The 23,958-nt window shown below is 36.2% G+C and overlaps 1 protein-coding gene across 2 annotated transcripts in view; it reads right to left on the reverse strand.

Moving 5' to 3' along the window:
* Positions 1–1,066: 1,066 nt before the first annotated feature.
* Positions 1,067–23,958, reverse strand: part of METAP2 (methionyl aminopeptidase 2) — a 28,516-nt gene continuing 5,624 nt past the window's right edge. For both annotated transcript variants that reach the window (XM_019918310.3, XM_004314436.4), the window contains exons 3-11: positions 23,584–23,649; positions 19,717–19,819; positions 9,640–9,801; positions 8,700–8,881; positions 7,524–7,618; positions 7,187–7,283; positions 5,776–5,879; positions 5,156–5,271; positions 1,067–1,760 (exon numbers count right to left, since the gene is read on the reverse strand). In XM_019918310.3, coding sequence (XP_019773869.2) covers positions 1,508–1,760; positions 5,156–5,271; positions 5,776–5,879; positions 7,187–7,283; positions 7,524–7,618; positions 8,700–8,881; positions 9,640–9,801; positions 19,717–19,819; positions 23,584–23,649 — 1,178 coding nt within the window. In that variant the 3' untranslated portion in view covers positions 1,067–1,507. The remainder of the gene's footprint in view (positions 1,761–5,155; positions 5,272–5,775; positions 5,880–7,186; positions 7,284–7,523; positions 7,619–8,699; positions 8,882–9,639; positions 9,802–19,716; positions 19,820–23,583; positions 23,650–23,958) is intronic.

Here is a 23,958-nt window from a genome sequence, read left to right on the forward strand (position 1 = left end):
TCAAAGCCCCAAAAGAGCTAGCTGGAGGGCGCAAGCCCTGTAACATGTCCAGGCGTGAACTGGTGAGCTCTGCTACTTGCACATCATCAGAGGAAATGGAGAGATTATTCAAAGGTAGCTATTGAACATTAGCACCATAATAAACATGGCTCATATAGCTAAAAACTAAACTGTTTATCCCACAAGATAACATTTATAGCTCTAATCTGAAAGAGCAACTTTTTAATGTATAATAAATGATTTAGTACAGAAGTCAGGTTTCTTAGGAGAAAAATGTTAAACAAAATACAAACTAAACAGCATCCCAGAGGCAATCTTATTGTGCTAAAGCATATACAAATTAAGGCTTTACCCTGGTACATAACAATTTTGAAATTACGTGGGAACATTCCCAACGAATCATTTACACGAAATTCAAGCAATCTGCTCAAGAACTGTGGGGCTCAGTTCAAGCAAGTATTAGGCATCTCACATTTAACTTCTGCACTTAGCTGCTATGAGCATCATTGTAACCTCACTTCCTGAAATACTGCCCATGTTGTTATGAATTCAAGCCAGTACAGGGGCAGGGTGTTAAGAGAATTTGGTTCACTAATGAAAAAGCCTAAAAATTAACTAGAACAAGATCCAAACATGGGAAGTACTCCTGTTTTTATTTGTGTGGTTTTAAGCGCCCTTTTCACTTACTAAGCTGAATACATTTCTCAATAAATAACTACCACTGGACAAAGGATCTAAAGGTTGAGATTTTAGTAAATCAAGGTTTTAAGTTGGTACAATGTTCCTACTAATATGTTTTAATTAGATCTTTCCAATGTCAGGAGAAAAATGAGAGACGAGGACTAATATGGTCCTAAAAAGAAAATAAAGGTAAAATATGCCTAAAGCTGTATATTAATTTATGAAGATTCTCCTCCCACTTTATGCATGTATAGATCTTGTTTTAGCCACTACATCAGAAGAAAAGTTTCAGTGTGGAGGTCTACAATCCAGATAAAAGGCTCTACATTTTCCTACATTAAGCTAAACTATTTCCTGTACAGAATTATAACCACAGACATTGAAATATAGCTCTCAGATCTGAAAATGTCTTTATTTTTTAGAAAATGGATTCCAGGAAGGTTAAAAAGCAATACCAGAGGGTATAGGTGCAGAACTGGATGTAGTCATTCAAAGCATTCAATTAAGAATATGGCAATATAAATATCTGAAAAGCATCTCTTAGGTGTTTGAAACAAAATGTATTAGGTCATTCCTAATTAATTGGAGCTTTATAGCATTTCCTAGACAGAAGGAAAACAGTTAACAGTTCAAAGTCCTGAAAGCTTTTTCCTTGGTTAATTACATTAAATGGTTTGCCTTTGATCAAATTCCTTCCTTTTTAAACATGGATAAAAGTATTACATAGGTCCACTGTTAAAGACAACAGGTTGCAAATTAATTCTGGTATAATGTATTCCAACAAAGCTTAGAAAATAAAAGGTGTTGCGGTGGCTCTGGACTAAGTTTAATAGTCATCTCCTCTGCTGACAACTTCTTTACATGTTGGACGCAAAAGTATGGTATGTTCAAACTGTGCTGTATATGATCCTTTAATGTCACATAATGGTGGATATGGATCTACAATACCCAAGTCACACAGATTCTTCAGAGCCATCAAGTATTTACTTTCTCCCAAACGATCCAGCCATCTGCGGCAGAAGGCAAGGGTGCCAAAGTTTTCATTGATGACATTTAACAAGTGTTTTGTTCTTGGAAGCCTAAGACAAGAAAATCCAAGATTAATAGTTGGCTAAAAAGTTAGCAACTCACTTCCCTCATTAAAGAAAACTCAAACCAAAGCTATGACTTCACTTAGTAATTAAAGTTCAAAAAACTTTTTGCTGCCTCTTTCAACATTCAAAAACCAGAATGTATAACACCCAATTATAGATGGCAGATGAATAGGAGACCAGATGAAGGCTACCTTGTATTTACGTGTCTATGCGTGTGTGTGTTAAATTCCAAGTACAGACTCATCAATAGTATGAAGGTGGGAATTTCCCTTTTGGGGGAAATTTCAGCAGTAAACTGAAAGACCTGAACAAAAAGTAGACACTTCAACCATCTCCGAAAAGTAAAAAAAAAAAAGTAAATAAAAATATAATATAGCAGAGGGAGGAACACTCCCAAATTCCTTCTACGAGGCCACCATCACCTTGATACCAAAACCAGACAAGGATGGCACAAAGAAAGAAAAATACAGGCCAATATCACTGATGAACATAGATGCAAAAATCCTCAACAAAATACTAGCAAACAGAATCCAACAGCACATTAAAAGGATCATACACCATGATCAAGTGGGGTTTATTCCACCAATGCAAGGATACTTCAATATACGCAAATCTATCAATGTGATAAACCATACTAACAAATTGAAGGAGAAAAACCATATGATCATCTCAATAGATGCAGAGAAAGCTTTTGACAAAATTCAACACCCATTTATGATAAAAACCCTGCAGAAAGTAGGCATAGAGGGAACTTTCCTCAACATAATAAAGGCCATATATGACAAGCCCACAGCCAACATCATCCTCAATGGTGAAAAAATGAAAGCATTTCCACTAAGATCAGGAACAAGACAAGGTTGCCCACTCTCACCACTATTATTCAACATAATTTTGGAAGTTTTAGCCACAGCAATCAGAGAAGAAAAGGAAATAAAAGGAATCCAAATCGGAAAAGAAGAAGTAAAGCTGTCACTCTTTGCAGATGACATGATACTATACATAGAGAATCCTAAAGATGCTACCAGAAAACTACTAGAGCTAATCAATGAATTTGGTAAAGTAGCAGGATACAAAATTAATGCACAGAAATCTCTGGCATTCCTATATACTAATGATGAAAAATTTGAAAGTGAAATCAAGAAAACACTCCCATTTACCATTGCAACAAAAAGAATAAAATATCTAGGAATAAACCTACCTAAGGAGACAAAAGACCTGTATGCAGAAAATTATAAGACACTGATGAAAGAAATTAAAGATGATACAAATAGATGGAGAGATATACCATGTTCGTGGATTGGAAGAATGAACATTGTGAAAATGACTCTACTACCCAAAGCAATCTATAGATTCAATGCAATCCCTATCAAACTACCACTGGAATTTTTCACAGAACTAGAACAAAAAATTTCACAATTTGTATGGAAACACAAAAGACCCCAAATAGCCAAAGCAATCTTGAGAACGAAAAACAGAGCTGGAGGAATCAGGCTCCCTGACTTCAGACTATACTACAAAGCTACAGTAATCAAGACAGTATGGTACTGGCACAAAAACAGAAATATAGATCAATGGAACAGTATAGAAAGCCCAGAGATAAACCCACGCACATATGGACACCTTATCTTTGATAAAGGTGGCAGGAATGTACAGTGGAGAAAGGACAGCCTCTTCAATAAGTGGTGCTGGGAAAACTGGACAGGTACATGTAAAAGTATGAGATTAGATCACTCCCTAACACCATACACAAAAATAAGTTCAAAATTGATTAAAGACCTAAATGTAAGGCCAGAAACTATCAAACTCTTAGAGGAAAACACAGGCAGAACACTCTATGACATAAATCACAGCAAGATCCTTTCTGACCCACCTGCTAGAGAAATGGAAATAAAAACAAAAATAAACAAATGGGACCTAATGAAACTTCAAAGCTTTTGCACAGCAAAGGAAACCATAAACAAGACCAAAAGACAACCCTCAGAATGGGAGAATATATTTGCAAATGAAGCAACTGACAAAGGATTAATCTCCAAAATATATAAGCAGCACATGCAGCTCAATAACAAAAAGCAAACAACCCAATCCAAAAATGGGCAGAAGACCTAAATAGACATTTCTCCAAAGAAGATATACAGACTGCCAACAAACACATGAAAGAATGCTCAACATCATTAATCATTAGAGAAATGCAAATCAAAACTAGAATGAGATATCATCTCACACCAGTCAGAATGGCCATCATCAAAAAATCTAGAAACAATAAATGCTGGAGAGAGTGTGGAGAAAAGGGAACACTCTTGCACTGCTGGTGGGAATGTGAATTGGTTCAACCACTATGGAGAACAGTATGGAGGTTCCTTAAAAAAGTACAAATAGAACTACCATACGACCCAGCAATCCCACTACTGGGCATATACCCTGAGAAAACCAAAATTCAAAAAGAGGCATGTACCAAAATGTTCACTGCAGCTCTATTTACAATAGCCCGGAGATGGAAACAACCTAAGTGCCCATCATCGGATGAATGGATAAAGAAGATGTGGCACATATATACAATGGAATATTACTCAGCCATAAAAAGAAACGAAATTGAGCTATTTGTAATGAGGTGGATAGACCTAGAGTCTGTCATACAGAGTGAAGTCAGTCAGAAAGAAAAAGACAAATACCGTATGCTAACACATATATATGGAATTTAAGAAAAAAAAAGTCATGAAGAACCTAGGGGTAAGACAGGAATAAAGACACAGACCTACCGGAGAACGGACTTGAGGATAAGGGGAGGGGGAAGGGTGAGCTGTGACAGGGCAAGAGAGAGGCATGGACATATACACACCAGCAAACGTAAGGTAGATAGCTAGTGGGAAGCAGCCGCATGGCACAGGGATATCGGCTCGGTGCTTTGTGACCGCCTGGAGAGGTGGGATACGGAGGGAGACGCAAGACGGAAGAGAGATGGGAACATATGTATATGTATAACTGATTCACTTTGTTATAAAGCAGAAACTAATACACCGTTGCAAAGCAATTATACCCCAATAAAGATGTTAAAAAAAATAAAAATAAATAAAAAAATATAAAGTTTACCAATGGGAAAATACTAAGAACAAAAACCTAGGAATGCCAGCAAAATGATAATCTCTGAAATTAGTACGCTTGTTGGAAACTGGATATGAAGTGAATACTTACATCATTCTCATCTCAGTTAAAATTTTTAACAGGACAATTTTTCTGCTGAATTGTAGAAATCCACAGAACTTATTTTTAGGCCATAGAACTGTGCATTTATGAATGTGCCACTGTGGATGTCCGTCACACTTTTTAAAATGCTATTAACTGGGAAGAGAAACTCATCAGTCATAAAAACTATAGTCTCTCACCTTATTGGCACGTGTCCAACATCAAAATTTTTCATGTAATGTGAACATTCCATATCATCATGAACCACGCCTTTTCCTGTGCTACCAAAAGTTTCAATGGCATATACTTCTCCTTCCTAAAAATATATATAAGGGTCAAGGGTAGAGAAGAAAAATTCAGAAATTCAGAACTAATTAAAATTCCCATCTCAACTTCAGGCTGAAGTAGTTCCATACCTGGCAGTCCTTATCTACCTTTTCCTGCTTTATCTCCTTAGCACTTTTGGTCTTTGTGTCATCTATTAAAATGTTAAGTTTTACATGAGCAGGGAATTTTGTTTGCTACTACTGAATACATTCCAGTGCCTACTAAAGAGACGGGCACCTACGAAATGCTCAGTAAATATTCACGAAGTGTTGAATGAACCTTTGACATGCCTCACTTCCACAGCTGACTGAGCCCCAGTCTGACCAGACACAATCTGCACACTCACACAGCCCAATTCCTGTCGGGGTGAGAATGGATGGCAAGTTAATTTTGCTCAACATACTATATACTCAACTACTACTAGCTTCATAGTTTGGTAGGAAAAAAAAAGTCAAAATGCTTCACAAAAGAACAGTGTTAATGGCATACATACCTCCATTCTTGTTGCCTCTCCTCCTTTCACAATGGGCACGGTTTTCCCAGCATGTATTCTATATGGTCCAATTGAATGGCCATTTAGATTACGGATTGGTTTCACTGGCATAACAGGAAAAAAAAAGTTATTCAGGGTCTCTAAAAGCACAAACAGGTATGGCTCTATTACATAACCCCACATTAAGATAATTAAATACAAACTGGAAAACTACTGGGATACTGCAATGTTACTGATTAAAAACTAGAAGGAGTAGGGAAAATGATGGGAAAAGAATAAACTATGTGATGAGGACATGATGGGTGGGGGTCCATCTAGTGAGTTATTGTTAATAAAAATACAGTCATAAAATATCATGTATATAAGCATTACAAACATGAAAAATATGTATTTTCATGGTTATGGACCAAAAGGTAATTTGAAAATGAGGATTCTGTGTCAAAATAATAGAAATAAAAAACCTTAAATTTTATTATTACATCAACATTTCAAATGTTAAAAAAGAAAATCTAAACAATCCCAAGGTCCTGGGATCACTGACAGAATAAACAAATTGTTGAATACATTCACACAATGGAACACTTACTCAACAATAAAAATGAAAAGCTACAGATACACTGACCTGAAATAAACCAAATGAGCAAAAGAAGGCACAATTATATACATACGGTGCAATTCCATACACACACACACACACACACACACACACACACACACACAGAGTTCAAAATTAAGCATAATTAAACTAATGTTTAGGGATGCATAACAGATGGTAAAGACAAAGAAAAGGAAATGCCAATCCTTAGTACTGAAGATAGTGGCTTATTAGAAGAAGGCTTCTGTAATGTAACTGAAAAGGGGTATATAGAATAGGGGGGGGGCTTCTGTAATGCTGGCAGTATTCTATTTGTCAAGAGGTAAGGTTAGGGCTTCCCTGGTGGCGCAGTGGTTGAGAGTCCGCCTGCCGAGGCAGGGGACGTGGGTTCGTGCCCCGGCCCGGGAAGATCCCACATGCCGCGGAGCGGCTGGGCCCGTGAGCCATGGCCGCTGAGCCTGCGCGTCCGGAGCCTGTGCTCCACAACTGGAGAGGCCACAACAGTGAGATGCCCACGTACCGCAAAAAAAAAAAAAAAAAAAAAATCTAGCCTACATTTCAGCCATCCTGAAATAAATCCCCAGGTGTCTTCTTATCAGCTACCAGGGTAGATGACAACAATTCCCACCAGCTAGCTACCACAGAATTCCTACCATGAACAGGTCATTTCCCTTGTTCTTCCTCTTTATGTTCCCAATTCCCAAGAGATAAAGATGAAGCAGCTGATCTAAAGAAAGAACTCAACACTATCTTGCAAAATTATTTCTGCCAAGGTCACAGACATTTCAAAATAAGATGCATTTTTAGAGAACATACCTTGATATGTCTTCCCATCTATTTCAACTTCGTAGGATTCCATAACTTCTTGGATGGCCTCACCAACATCACATAGACGGACATCGATTCCAGCACACTAAAAACAGAATCATGTATACTCTGTTATTCAAAGTGCAGAATTTTACAGCAACTTAACTTCTTAATATCTTAAAATAAGGGACAAGCAGAAATGACTTCCTCTATAAAAGCCTTCCATACACTGTATTACAATAACCCACTTAAAACCCTAAGGGTGGTGGACCAGTCTTACATAACCCAAACAGGCTATAAAGTGCTCAAAATATGTTGAATGAAATGGCGCTTACAGTTCACATACCTTTATTCCAGTGTTAGTGGCATCTTTTACAGCTTTTAATAATGTATCATATTTGGGATTAAAAGTGACAGTAAAAGCGCAGTCAATAATCCTACCTGAAAGAGAAAATTTGTCTTTAAGTTTACTTATCAGCTAGTCAAATGATCTACTTTATAGTATCTACTCTATTAACCTTGCTAGTTAACAGAAACATAAAATGATGGGCTCAGGGGCTTTCCTGGTGGCACAGTGGTTGAGAGTCCGCCTGCCGACGCAGGGGACACAGGTTCGTGCCCCAGTCTGGGAAGATCCCACATGCCGCGGAGCAGCTAGGCCCGTGAGCCATGGCCGCTGAGCCTGCGCATCCAGAGCCTGTGCTCCGTAACGGGAGAGGCCACAACAGTGAGAGGCCCGCGTACCGCAAAAAAAAAAAGAAAAAAAAAAAAAAAGATGGGCTCAAATGAAGGCAGCACATCAAGTACCCAGACAGCAATCGTAATCAAAGGGGAAAAAAGTGTAAATAAGTTATACAAAGGTTTTGAAACGAAAAAATTAATTCCAGGGTTGGTATATACTACTTCAAGACAGCACCAATTCAATATTCACCCAGGCCGTTATAAAAAATATATAAACAGAAAACAAATCAAAGTGAGAAAAGCCTGGGGAACTAAGGAACAGCACGGTGGGCAGAGAAAATGTATAGGTCCACAGGACACTAACCATCAGACTAGCTTCTCCAATTTAGTAAAACCTCAGGTAAGTATTTAAATCTAAGCTTTGCTTTCTCACCTGTTAAGTGAAAGTAAAAGGTACTTACCTAACAGGGTTTGGGAGAGAATATAGAAAAGTTAACCATTATATATAAAGGTTGGTAAACTCAAAGGTTCTAAGTAAATGCTTTTTGTTGTTATATGAATAAAAAATGTCTACAACAATGAACTGAATGAGATGTAAGATTCTATTTTTCATGCCTTGATACAATAGGTAACAAACCTCAATTACCCAACAGTTTTCACTGTACTCCACTAAGTAGGATGCTTTAAAGTAAATCTCAAAATCTACCTCAACATAGCTCTACTGAAAAGTGAGGCATCAAGAAGAAAACGTGAGAGTTCAGTATCTACAGCCCCACCCAACAGGGACAAGACTAGAGTTTTCAGGAGGAGGGTGGAGTGGGAATTATTTCTAACAACTCACCACTTATATGTGTTCCAAAGTCTATCTTACAGATGTCATCATACTGTAATACTGTTGTGTCACCAGCATTGGGAGTATAATGGGCAGCACAGTTATTCAGAGAACACCCAGTAGGAAATGCCAGGCCTGCATTTAATCCATTCTCTTTTATTAACTTCCGTGAACAGTCTTCCAACTTTTCACTTAAAAAAAAAAAAGGAATTTGTTTACTTTTATGTTCCTACCCATATATACCTTACAGTTCATCAACTCCAAAAAGTTTACTAAAACTCTTAAATTACTTTCTGGGAGTGATCTGAGTACTTTCTGCATGTGACTAAATAATAGTCCTTTGACGTTATGAACACAGTAGGTTCATCTCTAAAAAATAAAGAGAATTTAATTCCACTAGAAATCTGGAGAAACAGAAAAACACGATCCACTTTCAACCTGATTTACCAGGAAATAAGACTCTTGACTTAGACTAATTTAAATGCTGATTACATTTTATTTTCTCAATGCTGCATGTTTTGAATATTCTTGGGATCAGAGTATTAAGTTGCCCTATAGCTTATTATTTCTCAAGGGGAAAGCTGGAGAAATAATTACTTTTATTGATTTCTTCATTGCATTATAAATGTTTTGTGTCCCAGAATTTTAATTTAATACGATTTACTGGATAGCAAAGTAACAGATTTCCAAACAGAAAATAAGAATCAGTAATGTGTACATTTGTACACATGAGAGTACATGAGTACAAAATAGGGTGAATGAAGTTGCAAATGTCCTCTTATGGTTTCCTCATTACATCGACACTACAAGAATTTAGAAGGTATTTCTAGAACCTTCACTTAAAGTTTTTTGGCAAAGCATTATATAATGAAAGCCATACATTACAATTGGAGAGTTAGCTCTAAACAATTTCTTTTATCATGTTCTTACAAAAACATATCCCTTTTACCAGATTTCTATCATTGTCATCCCAGGCTTGATCCAGCTCATGACATATTTTCTAACTTGTCGATGTGCTTCTGCAGCTTCTCGAAAATCGTTCCAAATCTCTTCACTAGCTTGATCTAATGCTTTCTTTTCTTCACTTGTAGTTCTCCAAGCAGCTGTTCGCCTTTATAGTATGCATAGTATAGCATTAGTCATTTAATAAACAGCAAAATAAGCATAACAGCTGAGAGATAAAAATACACTATTTTGGACAAAAAAATTACATACTCAGTTTCTTTTATTAAAAGTCGGCAAAGTTTCTGAAATACAAGTACCCACACAGGTACAACCAAACCTAATCAAGTTAAACCTTTTGTAAGACTCTTAGAAAAAAAACAATCCTCAAGTGAGATTTTATTCACAGTCAGAGGGACTAATAGCCTACACCACATAAAATAACACAAAAGTAGAGAACCAGAAAAATCAGAAAAGAGTCCTAGAAACAAAGCAGAGGGGAGGAGAAAAAGTCATCCTTCTCCTTGAGGTAATATAAATTTTAAGGATGCACCAAATATTAACATTTAACTTCACCAACAGGGCAAGTACTAATCCAAAGACTTGACCTGGCAACCTGCATATACCTTTCTCAAAACATAAAATATTATGTGCTTTCACAGGATTTTTCTAATTGTATATATATTAGAGGTAATCTTCCTTGAAGGAGATGGCTCATATTTTAAAACTGCCAAGGATAACAAAGATTTTTATATTCAGTATTTGCAAATGAGAAGATCTACTAAGTCCCTTTTTAAGCAGTACATTTCAAAAATAATAACTGCTTCAAGTGAAAATCTTTTTTGAAGTTATAGCTTTCACAGATTCTTAAGCAATACTGAATACAGAATTCACAAGTCAGTGATCACGGAAGTATAAATTACACTTAGTATAAAAGTGATGCCTTCAAGAAATAACTCTCATTTGCCTTAAAGACAGTGGTCAGCAAACTACAGCCTGCAGGCAAATCCAGCCTGGCACTTGTTTTGTAAATAAAATTTTTTTGCAACAGGACTTCCCTGGTGGCACAGTGGTTAAGAATCCACCTGCCAGGCTTCCCTGATGGCGCAGTGGTTAAGAATCCACCTGCCAATGCAGGGGACTCGGGCTCGAGCCCTGGTCCGGGAAGATCCCACATGCTGCAGAACAACTTTAGCCTTTGCGCCACAACTACTGAGCCTGCGCTCTAGAGCCCACGAGCCACAACTACTGAAGCTCGCGTACCTACAGCCCGTGCTCTGCAACAGGAGAAGCCACCGCAATGAGAAGCCTGCACACTGCAAGGAAGAGTAACCCCTGCTCGCCACAACCAGAGAAAGCCCACACACAGCAACGAAGACCCAACACAGCCAAAAATAAATAAAATAAAATTAATTAATTAATTAAACAAAAAAAGAATCCGCCTGCCAATGCAGGGGACAGGGGTTCAATCCCTGGTCCAGGAAGATCCCACATGCCGTGCAGCAGCTAAGCCCGTGAGCCACATCTACTGAGCCCACGTGCCACAACTACTGAAGCCCGCACACCTAGAGCCCATGCTCCGCAACAAGAGAAGCCACCGCAGTAAGAAGCCCGTGCACCGCAACAAAAACTAGCCCCCACTCGTTGCAACCAGATAAAGCCTGTGCGCAGCAACGAAAACCCAATGCAACCAAAAATAAATAAACAAAAATAAAACTAAAAAATAAAAAGTCAAAAACAATTTTTTTTGCAACATAGCTATGCTCATTCATTTATATACCATCTATACCTACTTTCATGCTACAACAGCAGAAGTGAATTAATATTCGAGACCTGAAATATTTACAATATGACCCTCTATAAAAAAGAGTTTACCCAACTGCTTTAAACTACAGCCCCCTAAGTTAATGCCCCAAAATGCTTTCAGAGTTTCTCTGCGTGTCAGCATCAAGTTCATCATTATTACTTCTTATTGCAGCAGCTACCTGTGCCAACATCTACTTCCTCTGATTTGCTACAAAGGCCCAAAGGAGCTGTCCTATGTGAAATTGAGGGTATTTAAGAGTCACAGAGGCTTCTATAGCTTATTTACTGTTTAGAAATATATTTTGGATCTATCTACTGCTGTTATTAGAAAACTGAAATATTATCAGTTTAAGGTCAATTTTAAACCCCTTACATACTTAAATGTGTTATCAATTACTTTTATAGGAATAGTAAAAACTAAGAGGCAACTTGTAATCAAAGTATTCAAACAAACACCCTCAGAGCAGAAAATAACAGGATAAGATCCTTTAAAAAGTATATTCCAGGGCTTCCCTGGTGGTGCAGTGGTTGAGAGTCCGCCTACCGATGCAGGGGACACGGGTTCGTGCCCCGGTCCAGGAATATCCCACATGCCGTGGAGCGGCTGGGCCCGTGAGCCATGGCCGCTGAGTCTGCGCGTCCGGAGCCTGTGCTCCGCAACGGGAGAGGCCACAACAGTGAGAGGCCCACATACAGAAAAAAAAAAAGAAAGAAAGAAAAAAAAAAAAGTATATTCTAAAGATGTGACTCAACCTTTTTCAGCTGCAGTACACTTATAGTTGCTCGCTCCATGCTCGGACAGACAAGCCATAATCTCCTGACCTCTAGTTGTAACTCTAGCCCTGTCTCTCCCAAAAGTCCAAAAATCTTTCCTGAAAACCAGGAATCCAAACATTCTAAGAATAAATCATCTTAGGCACAAGAGTACTAGCTTTATTCTCAGATCAACCTTTAAGCAAAATAAATCACAATTCTTCATCTTTTACATGGTCCATAATCCTGGCACATATACCTACAGCCACACTGACAGTAAAGTCTGAAAGCACCTTCTGCTTCAAAAGCCAAAGATTTCTGTGGAAAGTAAAAATACCAGCTAATATTTACTCTAGGGTAGTAAGATAAAAGACTATGTCCACAGGGAACTGATGGATATTATGCATGTAGGGATGTGAAAAGGGAATTGGTCATTATCAATTCCCATTTCTTCTCCTCAGTCTAAACCTTAAGATTCTTCAAATCGACTTCTTATAGGTTAAAACATAAATGTAGGGCTTCCCTGGTGGTGCAGTGGTTGGGAGTCCGCCTGCCAATGCAGGATACACGGGTTCGTGCCCCGGTCCGGGAAGATCCCACATGCCGCGGAGCGGCTAGGCCCATGAGCCATGGCTGCTGAGCCTGCGCGTCCAGAGCCTCTGCTCCGCAGCGGGAGAGGCCACAACAGTGAAAGGCCCGCGAACCCAAAAAAAAAAAAAAAAAAAAACCGTAAGTGTAATTAAATTTCAAATGCTATTTGACATTTTAGAATCAGAACATAATAAAGATCCCCAATACTAAAATCAATAGATCTCATGACTATCTTACACTCCTGAAGGTTGAATGGCTCTTTTTTTTTTTTGGCCTCAGGGTGGCATGTGGGATCTTAGTTCCCTGACCAGGGATCGAATCCACACCCCCTGCAGTGGAAGCAGGGAGTCTTAACCATTGGACTGCCAGGAAAGTCCCTGGCTAACTCTTAGAAGCAGTGGATTCTTCAAAAGATTATGGAATGTTCTGCATTGTTAGTAAAGAACTATCAATCAACTGAATTAAATAAATTATTTTGCTAAGTCTTGAGTTCAAGTTGAAAATCATTAGTGATATTCGAGAGCTTACTGTCAGGGTCTTTAATTATAATTACAGGCCCAAATGAAAGATTTTGAAGGAGTCTTCCCTTTACCTAAATTTGAATTTTTGACAGTCTATTTAACAAAAATTTATAAATAAGATGAAAAAAATCATTCTAAGTCATACCAATTATTCCAAAAGGCAGTTAAACTGAGAGTCAGGTGAGGCATGCTTTAAAAAAAAATTATGTCTGCAAAACAAAACTATCAAAACAACTGCTTAAAAAAGAATCTTTATAGGAAGTGTTTATAGAATATATAGGGACTTCCTTGGTGGTCCAGTGGTGAAGAATCCACCTTCTAACGCAAGGGACATGGGTTCGATCCCTGGTCAGGGAACTAAGATCCCACATGCTGTGGGGCAACTAAGCGCACACGCTATACTAGAGTGCCCACGTGCCGTAATGAAGAGCCTGCACGCCACAATGAAAGATCCCATGTGCCACAACTAAGACCCAATGCAGCCAAAAGTAAATAATTAAATATTTTAAAATAATAATAATATAGAGTATGTAAATTCTTTGCAACTCTTTGATATTTCTGAGTCTTTTTAATATTTCGTCTTTACTGGTGGATGTATTAAAAGCAGGAAAATATAAGTAAAATCAAAAGATACAAAGGTATCTATTAATTTCTAATAGTCATAAATGTTTCTGAACTCATTGCACAGATAACTTAAAAGTGATTATAAGTGCATTCCTAAAGCACTATATGACACATTTACAAAAACCATTTAAAATGCATACCTATAAAAAAATACATATCTTTAGCCCAGAAATAATTAAGAATGAGGCAGATATGACACCAATTCCTTCCTCTGGAAACTGGTATTTAAAGAGAAAAAAAAGGGAACTCCCTGGCGGTCCAGGGTTTAGGACTCTGGGCTCTCACTGCCAAAGGCCTGGGTCCAATCCCTGATTGGTGAACTAAGATCCCACAAGCCACGAAGCACGGCCCAAAAAAGAAAAAAAGAGAGAGAGAGAGAAAGCATGTTTAACTGCCTATAAGAAAAAATTATAGTTGATCCCCAGCTGGTAAAGGAAAATTCTTCTTATAGAATAATGTCAGCAAATAAATGTAGAAGGCATGACAGAATTAGAAATTCACCATTATTAAGTCCTCACAAAATAACTGATAAAGCAAGGATCATCAATGGATATTAAAATAATTAAGTGAAAGGTTGTTAAAAAAAAGATTTTCCAACAGTACCAAAGTATCCCACAGATTACCTGGAAACTGCAAAAAGAACAAAGTACCTTTAAAAAAGAAACAGCTGGCTGTCACCACATTAACCAAGTGATCAAATACAGTAAAATAGTAGACAGTAAACAGTGGTTTTAAATCACAGGCAGAATTAAGGAAATTTTTACTTTCTTCTTTTTGCTTATCTGTGTTTCCTAACTGTCCTATAATGAACATGTACTGCTTGTAAAATTAAAAAGTATCTCAAAAAATTGCCTACTGAATTTAGAAATATATATCAAGAATTTCAAAATAATTCTTTGTTCTATTTCTAGAGATCTAGAAAAAAGGAAAAATCAGATTCAATTAACATACCAAGATGTTCATCACAGAAATTTTTCTAGTGGCAAAAAATTGAAAACAGTACTAATGTTCAAAAATAGGGTAATAGCTAATAAAGTTATGCTAGATACAGAACAGCATTATAGCTATTAAAATTGGTTTCAAAAAATTTTAATGACACAGGAAATGCAAACAGAATGTTAAATTTTTTTAAAGAGCAACAACCATCCTAGTAAAAACTGATTAAAAAAATCATGGATTTCCACACGTAAGGAAGATGTTCCTAAGGAATGAGATATTTACATTCTCAAAATAATTTCCCACAAATTACTAATTACAAGAGGAAAACCAATAACGATATAATAGAGAAACTGGTTAATACCTTATCCAAGTGAAAGAAATTGACATCATGTGCCTTAATATTTGACAACCCTGAAAAGGACACAATATCTACTTATCTAGTAACCCACCCCAAAATGCACAACCTACTCTCAAATACTTCAGAAAAACAGTATGTGTACAGATTCACCAATATAACATTTTTCCACATTTGCCTTCTATCTTTCTATCTCCCAAGGAGAAAATGGAGTGTTATTTGTATATCATACATAATATAAGTGTCATATTCCATTGAGATAAAGAACGATAAAGCAAATGTGACAAAATGTTAAAGATACCCTGAGAAAGGTATGCAGGAGTTCTGTGTACTAGTCTCACAGAATGGAATTACTTCTGTTAAGTATGAAATTACTTCAAAATAAAAAGTTAATAAAAAGTTAACATAATGTACTCAACCTGGGTGGCAGTTACACAGGTAAGTTCTATGTAATAATTCATGTAATTTTCAATCAAGGAAGGCAAGATACAAAACTATATTTAATACTTTACCAAATCCGTAAGAATACTGATTGTAATCTATTTGCAAGTAGTCAAAACTGATTATATGAATCTCAAAAAAATTGAGATTTATTAAAGAACAAACATAACAACAGTATCTTAATTTCTTTTGTATTTCTCCAGGACAGCACACAACATTGCTTTCAATATTTAAGAAAAGTATTATCCCAAGAGATATTATAATATATAATTAATATCTTCCTGTATTGTTTCAAAAATGGAACTTATTCCACCTATACAATGTTCAGTTTGCATTAGAAAATGATAGCAAAAAGGAAAACGTAGTTTCTAAGATTTACAAAATCTCAATTATTTTTTCTTGTATTAAACATTACTTCAAGTATTCCACCATATTCATGTTGTTAAAAATATTAACAATGGGGCTTCCCTGGTGGCGCAGTGGTTGAGAATCTGCCTGCTAATGCAGGGGACACGGATTCGAGCCCTGGTCTGGGAGGATCCCACATGCCGCGGAGCAACTAGCCCCGTGAGCCACAACTACTGAGCCTGCGCGTCTGGAGCCTGTGCTCCGCAACAAGAGAGGCCGCGATAGGGAGAAGTCTGCGCACAGTGATGACGAGTGGCCCCCGCTTGCCACAACTAGAGAAAGCCCTCGCACAGAAACGAAGACCCAACACAGCAAAAATAAATAAATAAATTAATAAACTCCTACCCCCAACATCTTCTTTAAAAAAAAAAATTAACAATGGGGCTTCCCTGGTGGCACAGTGGTTGAGAGTCCGCCTGCCGATGCAGGGGACATGGGTTCGTGCCCCGGTCCGGGAGGATCCCACATGCCGCGGAGCGGCTGGGCCCGTGGGCCATGGCTGCTGGGCCTGCACGTCCGGAGCCTGTGCTCCACAACGGGAGAGGCCACAACAGTGAGAGGCCCACGTATGGCAAAAAAAAAAAAAAAAAAAAAGTTAAAAAAATATATATATTAACAATGTGTTAACAAGTATAGGAAATCTATGGCTTTCTTCCCCTTTAGCAATAAGAAAACAGAAATGGAAATGGGAATAAAAATACCTCGTTCACATCAGTAACAAAACAATAGAACACTTAAGAACAAACTTAACAAAAAAGGGACAGGACCTACATTTAAAAAAAAATCAGAATAAGGTGGAAAATATACGACGACAATGGAGAAGTCAATGTGATACAACTGTCAGTTTTCTGAAACATACATAAATATGATGTGACTCCAATAAGAAAGGCATTTTTCTGTGGATATGTGTATTAAAACTAAAAATATGACCAAAAGTATCTGAGAAAAATAAAAAAAGAACTGTTTGGTTGGGTTGTGTGGCAGAGAAGAAACAACTGATTTATCAAACTATCAAAATAAACAGTATTAGTATAGAAATAGACAAATAGATGAGTGGAACAGAATAAATAATACAGAAATTGGTTCCATTATATAAGGTAACAGAGTTCCATTATATAAGAATAGTATATGGCAAAAGTGGTCATTCAATTAAATAGAATGAACTACTTAAGAAACAATTCTAGCACAACTAGCTATCCATTTGAAAGAAAGTAAAATTAGCACCCCCAACCTTAGACAAAAAATTCTAGACCAATTAAAGATGTAATAAAACAAAAAATAAGAGTTTGAGAAAACAGAAGAGACTGCTAGGAACCCAGAAGTACAAAATATGAATATATACTGTTATATAAAATCTTTAAATGTCCATCAACAGAAAAATGGATAAAGAATATGTGGTACATATATACAACGGAACATTACTCAGCCATAGAAAGGAACGAAATTCGCTCATTTGTAGAGACATGAATGGACCTAGAGACTGTCATACAGAGTGAAGTAAGTCAGAAAAACAAATATTGTATATTAACACATATATGTGGAATCTAGAAAAATGGTACAGATGAACCGGTTTGCAGGGCCGAAACAGAGACACAGATGTAGAGAACAAATGTATGGACACCAAGGAGGGAAAGTGGCAGGTGGGGGTGGGATGAATTGGGATATTGGGATTGACATGTATACACTAATATGTATAAATAGATAACTAATAAGAACCTGCTATATATAGCACAGGGAACTCTACTTCACTTCGCTGTACAGCAGAAACTAACACAACATTGTAAAACAACTATACCCCAATAAAAAATAAAATAAAAGTATAATCTTTAAACTTCTGCAAGAGCAAAAGAATAAAGCCAATAATCAAAAGATGCTCAAAAATCACTAGCAATCTGGGAATCATAAAGTATTAATATATTCTTTGATTCAGCAATCCCACTCCTGGAGAACTATCACATAATAAAACTGCCAGCACATAAGGAGATATATATGTGTATTCCCAGACACATATATGTATTTATACATATATATGTATATACTTAAGAGAGATCTTTATTGCAAATGCTTTATAACAGCAAAAAAAACAACTGGAGGCAAAGTGAATGCTCATCAATTACAAAATGGTGGAATAAAGTACGGTATATTCATGCCACAGATTATGAAGCCATTCAAAAGAATAACAGAGCTATTCTGATTAACTTAGAGGGACTTCCAAGATGCAGCCCTGATGAGAAAGGCATGGAGGAGGAAAGTGCGCCTACGATTCTGTTTTTGTAAACAAATAATGACCAAAACACTCTCCTTACACAAACAGAGATAGATGTACACATACATGAGCATAAAACATATGGAAGGCTACCTGCTAGGTGGTTACATGGGTCGGGAAGGAAGAGGAAACAAGCAAAAAAACAAAAGATTATATTAAAAAATAAGTGTCATCACATCATATGTACTATGAAAATTTATGTAATTAATATAAAACTGCATGTTTGTAACGCTTTAAAAATAAATGTTTTAAGACAGGGATAGTGACTGATGTATTCAAATTCAAACAAAAGATGCCCATGCCATAAAATATAACATCATGTTCCTTTCTAAGTTTAAAGAAAAACAACGATGTCTTTACAAGTCAAAGAAATAGTGCTACAGTAGAAGCTTTCTTAACCAACTATTGCAACCACTGGATTAACCAATGCTCCTGATCCCTCTGTAAACCATACAGACCAATGCCCACTGTAGTCTGAATACTAGTGGCTAGGTTCCTGTTTTGAATAATAATAATAATAGCAGCTAACACTTACCTAATGCTTACTATGTGTCTATCACTCTTCTAAATGCTTTACATATATTATTCCTCACAACAACCCTATGAAGAGCTCATTTTATGGATGAGGAAATGAAAGCACAGACATGATAAATTACTTGCCCAAGTCACAAAGCTAATAAGTGTTAGAACTGGGATTCAAATGCAGAGAGTTAGGTCCCAGCTTCCAGGCTCTTAACTAGTCTACATAATGCCACTTCAAGTGTCTGCTAACCAAATAAAATGCATTCTTTCAGAACACTTCCAAGAATCAGGTTATCTGTGCCCAAACCTGTGTAAGTCATCTGTACTTGTTATTGTAATTATGTAGTTTAATTATACATTACATAAAAAGAATTGTTTCTATGAAAACTAAATTGACTACTCAGAGGAGTTTCAATAAAGGCAAGTCGTCAAAAAATACTTCTGTCAAATGGAACTGTAAATGATTTCAGGAAAAAAAACAATGTAGGTATAGGCATCAGCCGCAGATTACTTAGTTCTTACTGTTCACAGAAACTCAAAATGGAACAGACCAGACAATGCATTATGGATTCAGCCCATGGAAAAAAAAAAAAGTGGAGTTCAATGCAATCCATGCTCAAAGATCAAGAATGATGAAAAACAAATGTTTGTTTTAAGTTAACTTTTATCAATAAAGATTAACCAACTACTGGTCCCAATCATTTTGGATAAGAGGGCTTCTACTGTATCTTCTCTGCAACAAATTCATAAGCTTTTTTATTAAGGTAGTGGAGCAAAGTCCTAAGAAAAATCAAATCTGCTTTATTGCTAAACTACAACTTTCAAAAGTCAAACTGGAAGTTATTTTATGATCCTTACCCATCTTGTGTGGGTGGGTACTCGCATTCTTGTCCTTTGGGAAATACACCATTAGGATACAGGTCACATATTGGAACTGAGGGAGGGTCTGTTTGAACTTTTGCTGTGAGATACAAATAAAGCATTAACTTCTGTAGTTAAAAACAAAATTAAGCAGTTAGCATTAGTTTTTCTCAGTTCCTAATTGTTATTATATGTCCTGACTTTAAGGAACCTCCCTGGTATCAATTTACAGTTCAAAACAGAAGATACTTCACCACAATAGCCACCTCCTGATTTATAATTAATTACTTGGGAATAAAAATATTCAACTCCTCAGAACTCCATTATGTATTTAAACAGTATATGCCTTGGCACAAAGAACACTTCTAATGTTTTTGTCTTCATTTACTATACTGGAAATGGAATAGCATACAGAGGCTGGCTTTCGCAAATAAAAATCAAAGAAGCAACAAGAAAATAAAAAAGAAATCCTATAGCAATAAAGTAAAAATATAAAGCTATTATGTTTAATAAAATAGGTAAAAAACTTATTCCAAGGGTATATTATGTATAAAAGTTAGTATACATAGTATGTATATTATGTATACATACATACTTAGTATGTTAGTATGTATACATACCCCAGGGCTAAAAGACTTTAGGTAGCCATATACAAATTTCCAGATACTTGAAAAAAGTTACAGTACTTAGCATGTTTTTTTTTTTTTTTAGCATATGTTTTAAGGACACATTATTTCCCAAACTACATTCTAAGACACCAGTGTTCCAAAATGCTTTTTAAAAATATTTAGAGATGTGTCTTCTAAAAATCCGTTTAAATGCGTAAGAACTAGTTCTTATATAGTTCTTATTCTACAAAGAACTTTCTTTTAGTAACAAGTGCTGTATCCAAGGAATGTCAGGAGGTTACATAAGACTTAATTTATGCAATAATATATGACTTTCAATGTATACCTGCAGCATGTAACAACTACTGAGTTGAAGTGTGTGGTTTTCTTTTGATTTTAACCAGTCTTATGGGTTTTTATCTGAAATTTTAACACATATTTTAGATTTTTTTGTTCTGCAATGGGAAATAAAAGGATGCATATAAAGAAAAATTTGACAATTTACTGAGCCAAATCATTTATCTACAGAACCATTTTTTGGTTCCCTCTTTTAATCTGAATATTCAATATTTCACAAACACCCACCGTTTTCCTCTTTTTTATGTAATGCTTAGAAGTGTTCTACGGACAAATAAACTTGGGGAATGCTGTTTTAGGTTCCTCCGAAGAGGGAACGTTTAGAATTTGAAATCAAAAATGACCTTAGAGGTCATCTAATTTAGTTTCACACTGAAATCCAGGAATCCTCTAACACCCCTGACGGATGGCACTAAGTGCCTTACAGCGGAGGCAATCACTATTCCCAAGCTAAAATACATTCACTTGGGGAGAACTGTAACTGTTAGAAAGCTCTTCCAACACTAATTCCCTGTTACTTTCATCTGTTAGTTCTACTTAACTCTTTGCAGTTAAAAAAAATCTACTTTTCATTTCTACTGCTTCCTTCCTCTCTATGATGAGAAACCACTTTAAGGGATGCGGTTCTTAACACTTTCACTCATATTCATCAACCTTGTCAGTGATTCTTTTAAGTTGGTACTAGAATTGACTTCTATTAATAGTTCAAATAAGGTACAATTAGTATAATACACTGTTGATTCTAAAAATCCTACTGCTACTGAAAGGTTAAGATTCCTAGCTTTTTGGTTCTCACTGTATAAGCACTCAAAATCCTTAGGATTCTATCACCTTATACTAACTTTATATATGCTTATTTAAATTTCAGCTTGTTAATATTAGCCTATTGTCTCAGTTTTCTTTTGAAATCTTGATTTCTGTCAACCAAAGTATTATCATCCTCAGCTTTATATTTCATCTACAAATCTAATAAAGATGCCTTTTATATTGTCCACAAATTATTAAGACAAAATAGTTAAAGGACTCAAGAAGTTCATTAGAGAAAAAATAAAGAATTTGTCATTGAAATAAGTTGAAGCCTAGCCTTTACCACTTATTAGCTGTGACTTGGACAAATGCCTAAATGTGCCAAGCCTCAGTTTCCTCATCTACAAAATGAGGAACTAGATGAAATCTTGGATAACGTTTGAAACTTATAACGTACTATGTCCAAGTTATTATCTAAAACTATGAATAATTATAAATATCTGTATTGCAGTTATTGTTAACTATCACTTACAATTCTCTCACTTTATAGATGAGGAAAATGAGGGCAGTAAACTGCCCCTGATTACAGTATTTGGTTTATTTCATAAGTGATTTATGACAGCCTACACAAATAAGAGACATTCAAAGCAAATCAGAGAGCAAAAATCAAAACACAGAAAGAACCTAAAATAGAACCTGAAATAAGGCCAATACAAAACCAGATTTGGCTCTAAATCCTCTAGTAGCCAATATCAAAAAAAAAAAAAAAAAAAGGCTAGGTTATTTGCATAGTTCATGGTGCTTCTGCAATAAAACACATTAACTACTCAGGAAAAGCACAATTATTCTTGATACTAAGACCAGAAAAAAAAGGGTCTCTCAAGACTGCTCATAAAGAAACATAATGAACAGTAAGTTCAACAACATCCTCAGAGGAGGCACAACAAAGGCTGATGGCATCATAATAAAACATCTGTCAGTGGAAGAATTCTACCAAGGGCAAATACAAAGCAGCCTCTTAATGCTCCTCCCTGCTTATCTACCTTCATTAGGAAGCAATTTTAGAGTATTTGGAGAAATAGATCTTTCTCAAGCCAATCTCAGGTAATACGTCTCACAAGCACACTATGAACAATTTTTGAATGGAAGGAACATGACATCATAATACCTGGAGATTCCTGGAATGCAAGTAATCTGTGCTCATTAAATACAGATTATGCTAGGGGCAGAACTGACATCCTGAGTAGAAGGATCTAACCAGGATAGATGCCTGACTAGAAAGAAGGCTATTCCATCTCCACCTAGAGACATATCAGGGGAATGGCTGGCAGAGCCAATAGCTTTCTTAAAAAATAATTTAAGTATTTCAACCCAGAGATAAAAATGAAAGTCAAACCCTCAATATTCTCATTCATAAAATTTCAGCCTAAAGATTTTAAAGGAAGGTTTAGCCAGACACTCAATGGACCCCAATAACCAAAGGGCATCCAAGATTAGAACTTGTTCTGATTCTCAACCCAAACTTTATTCCCCTTAGTCTATATACAGTCTCCTTAGTCTATGCTATACAGTCTCCCCTTAGTCTCCCTAAGAGCTTCAGGTCTATGAAGATGTTTGGTTATATCGTTTATAGAAATAAAATACAAGTAGGATCATATATTAAGTGAATCTGAAATACTACAATACATGTTATTAATAAAAATTCACCATACACACAAATTTTAAATAATGGGACTCCTCATTAAATATTCGCCAAGAATCTCGTAATATCAAAACTGGCAGGTGAACTGCAAACTATGTTTATCCTATTACCACTTGGTGGCATTACTTTAGTCATCACTGACAAAACTATTTGAATTATTCAAATTTTAAATTATAAAGCTTTTAGGAACTCATCCCTAACATGCAGTAAAATACAACAAATTTATTATTAACATCCCCTGGCTGAATACAGCTAAAGAAAATAACAAGACTGTTAAACCAAAGTACTTGCCAAATAGCTGTGAGTTTCACTAAATTCTACCTCCATTAAGCCTACATTTATTTCCCTAACATATACCAGGATCTTAAGCAACTTCAAATCTACTCTTCAAACCTGCTGGTTAATAAACCACTTCTAATTTGGCAAGTAGGATTAACTAAAGACACTAACGTCCTCTCTTCTTCTTCTTCTTTTTCTTCTTCTTTCCAGTTGCTGCATCTCCATCACCATCTCCATCTAAGAAAAGACATGTCAAGTTCACTTAAGCCTTATAAGCAGAGGGACGAAACAAGCACAAGCAGACAAGTACACAAACACACAGTGCATCTTAAATAGCATACGACAAAGCTGACCCAATACTCTTAGAATTTTGTATACTGTTAGCTTTAAGTATCAGAATTTGACTTGTGCAATCAAAAGCACTAGTAAACTTTACTTTGACTTACTCTACTAAAAGAATTGAGATATTTTTAAGAATAAAACATGTATTAAATAACATCTTTTTTTAAAGCAAAGAAAAATAACTAGTGTTACTGAAATACCTGT

Source organism: Tursiops truncatus, chromosome 11 (genome assembly GCF_011762595.2).
Source record: "Tursiops truncatus isolate mTurTru1 chromosome 11, mTurTru1.mat.Y, whole genome shotgun sequence".
Taxonomy (NCBI): Eukaryota; Metazoa; Chordata; class Mammalia; order Artiodactyla; family Delphinidae; genus Tursiops; species Tursiops truncatus.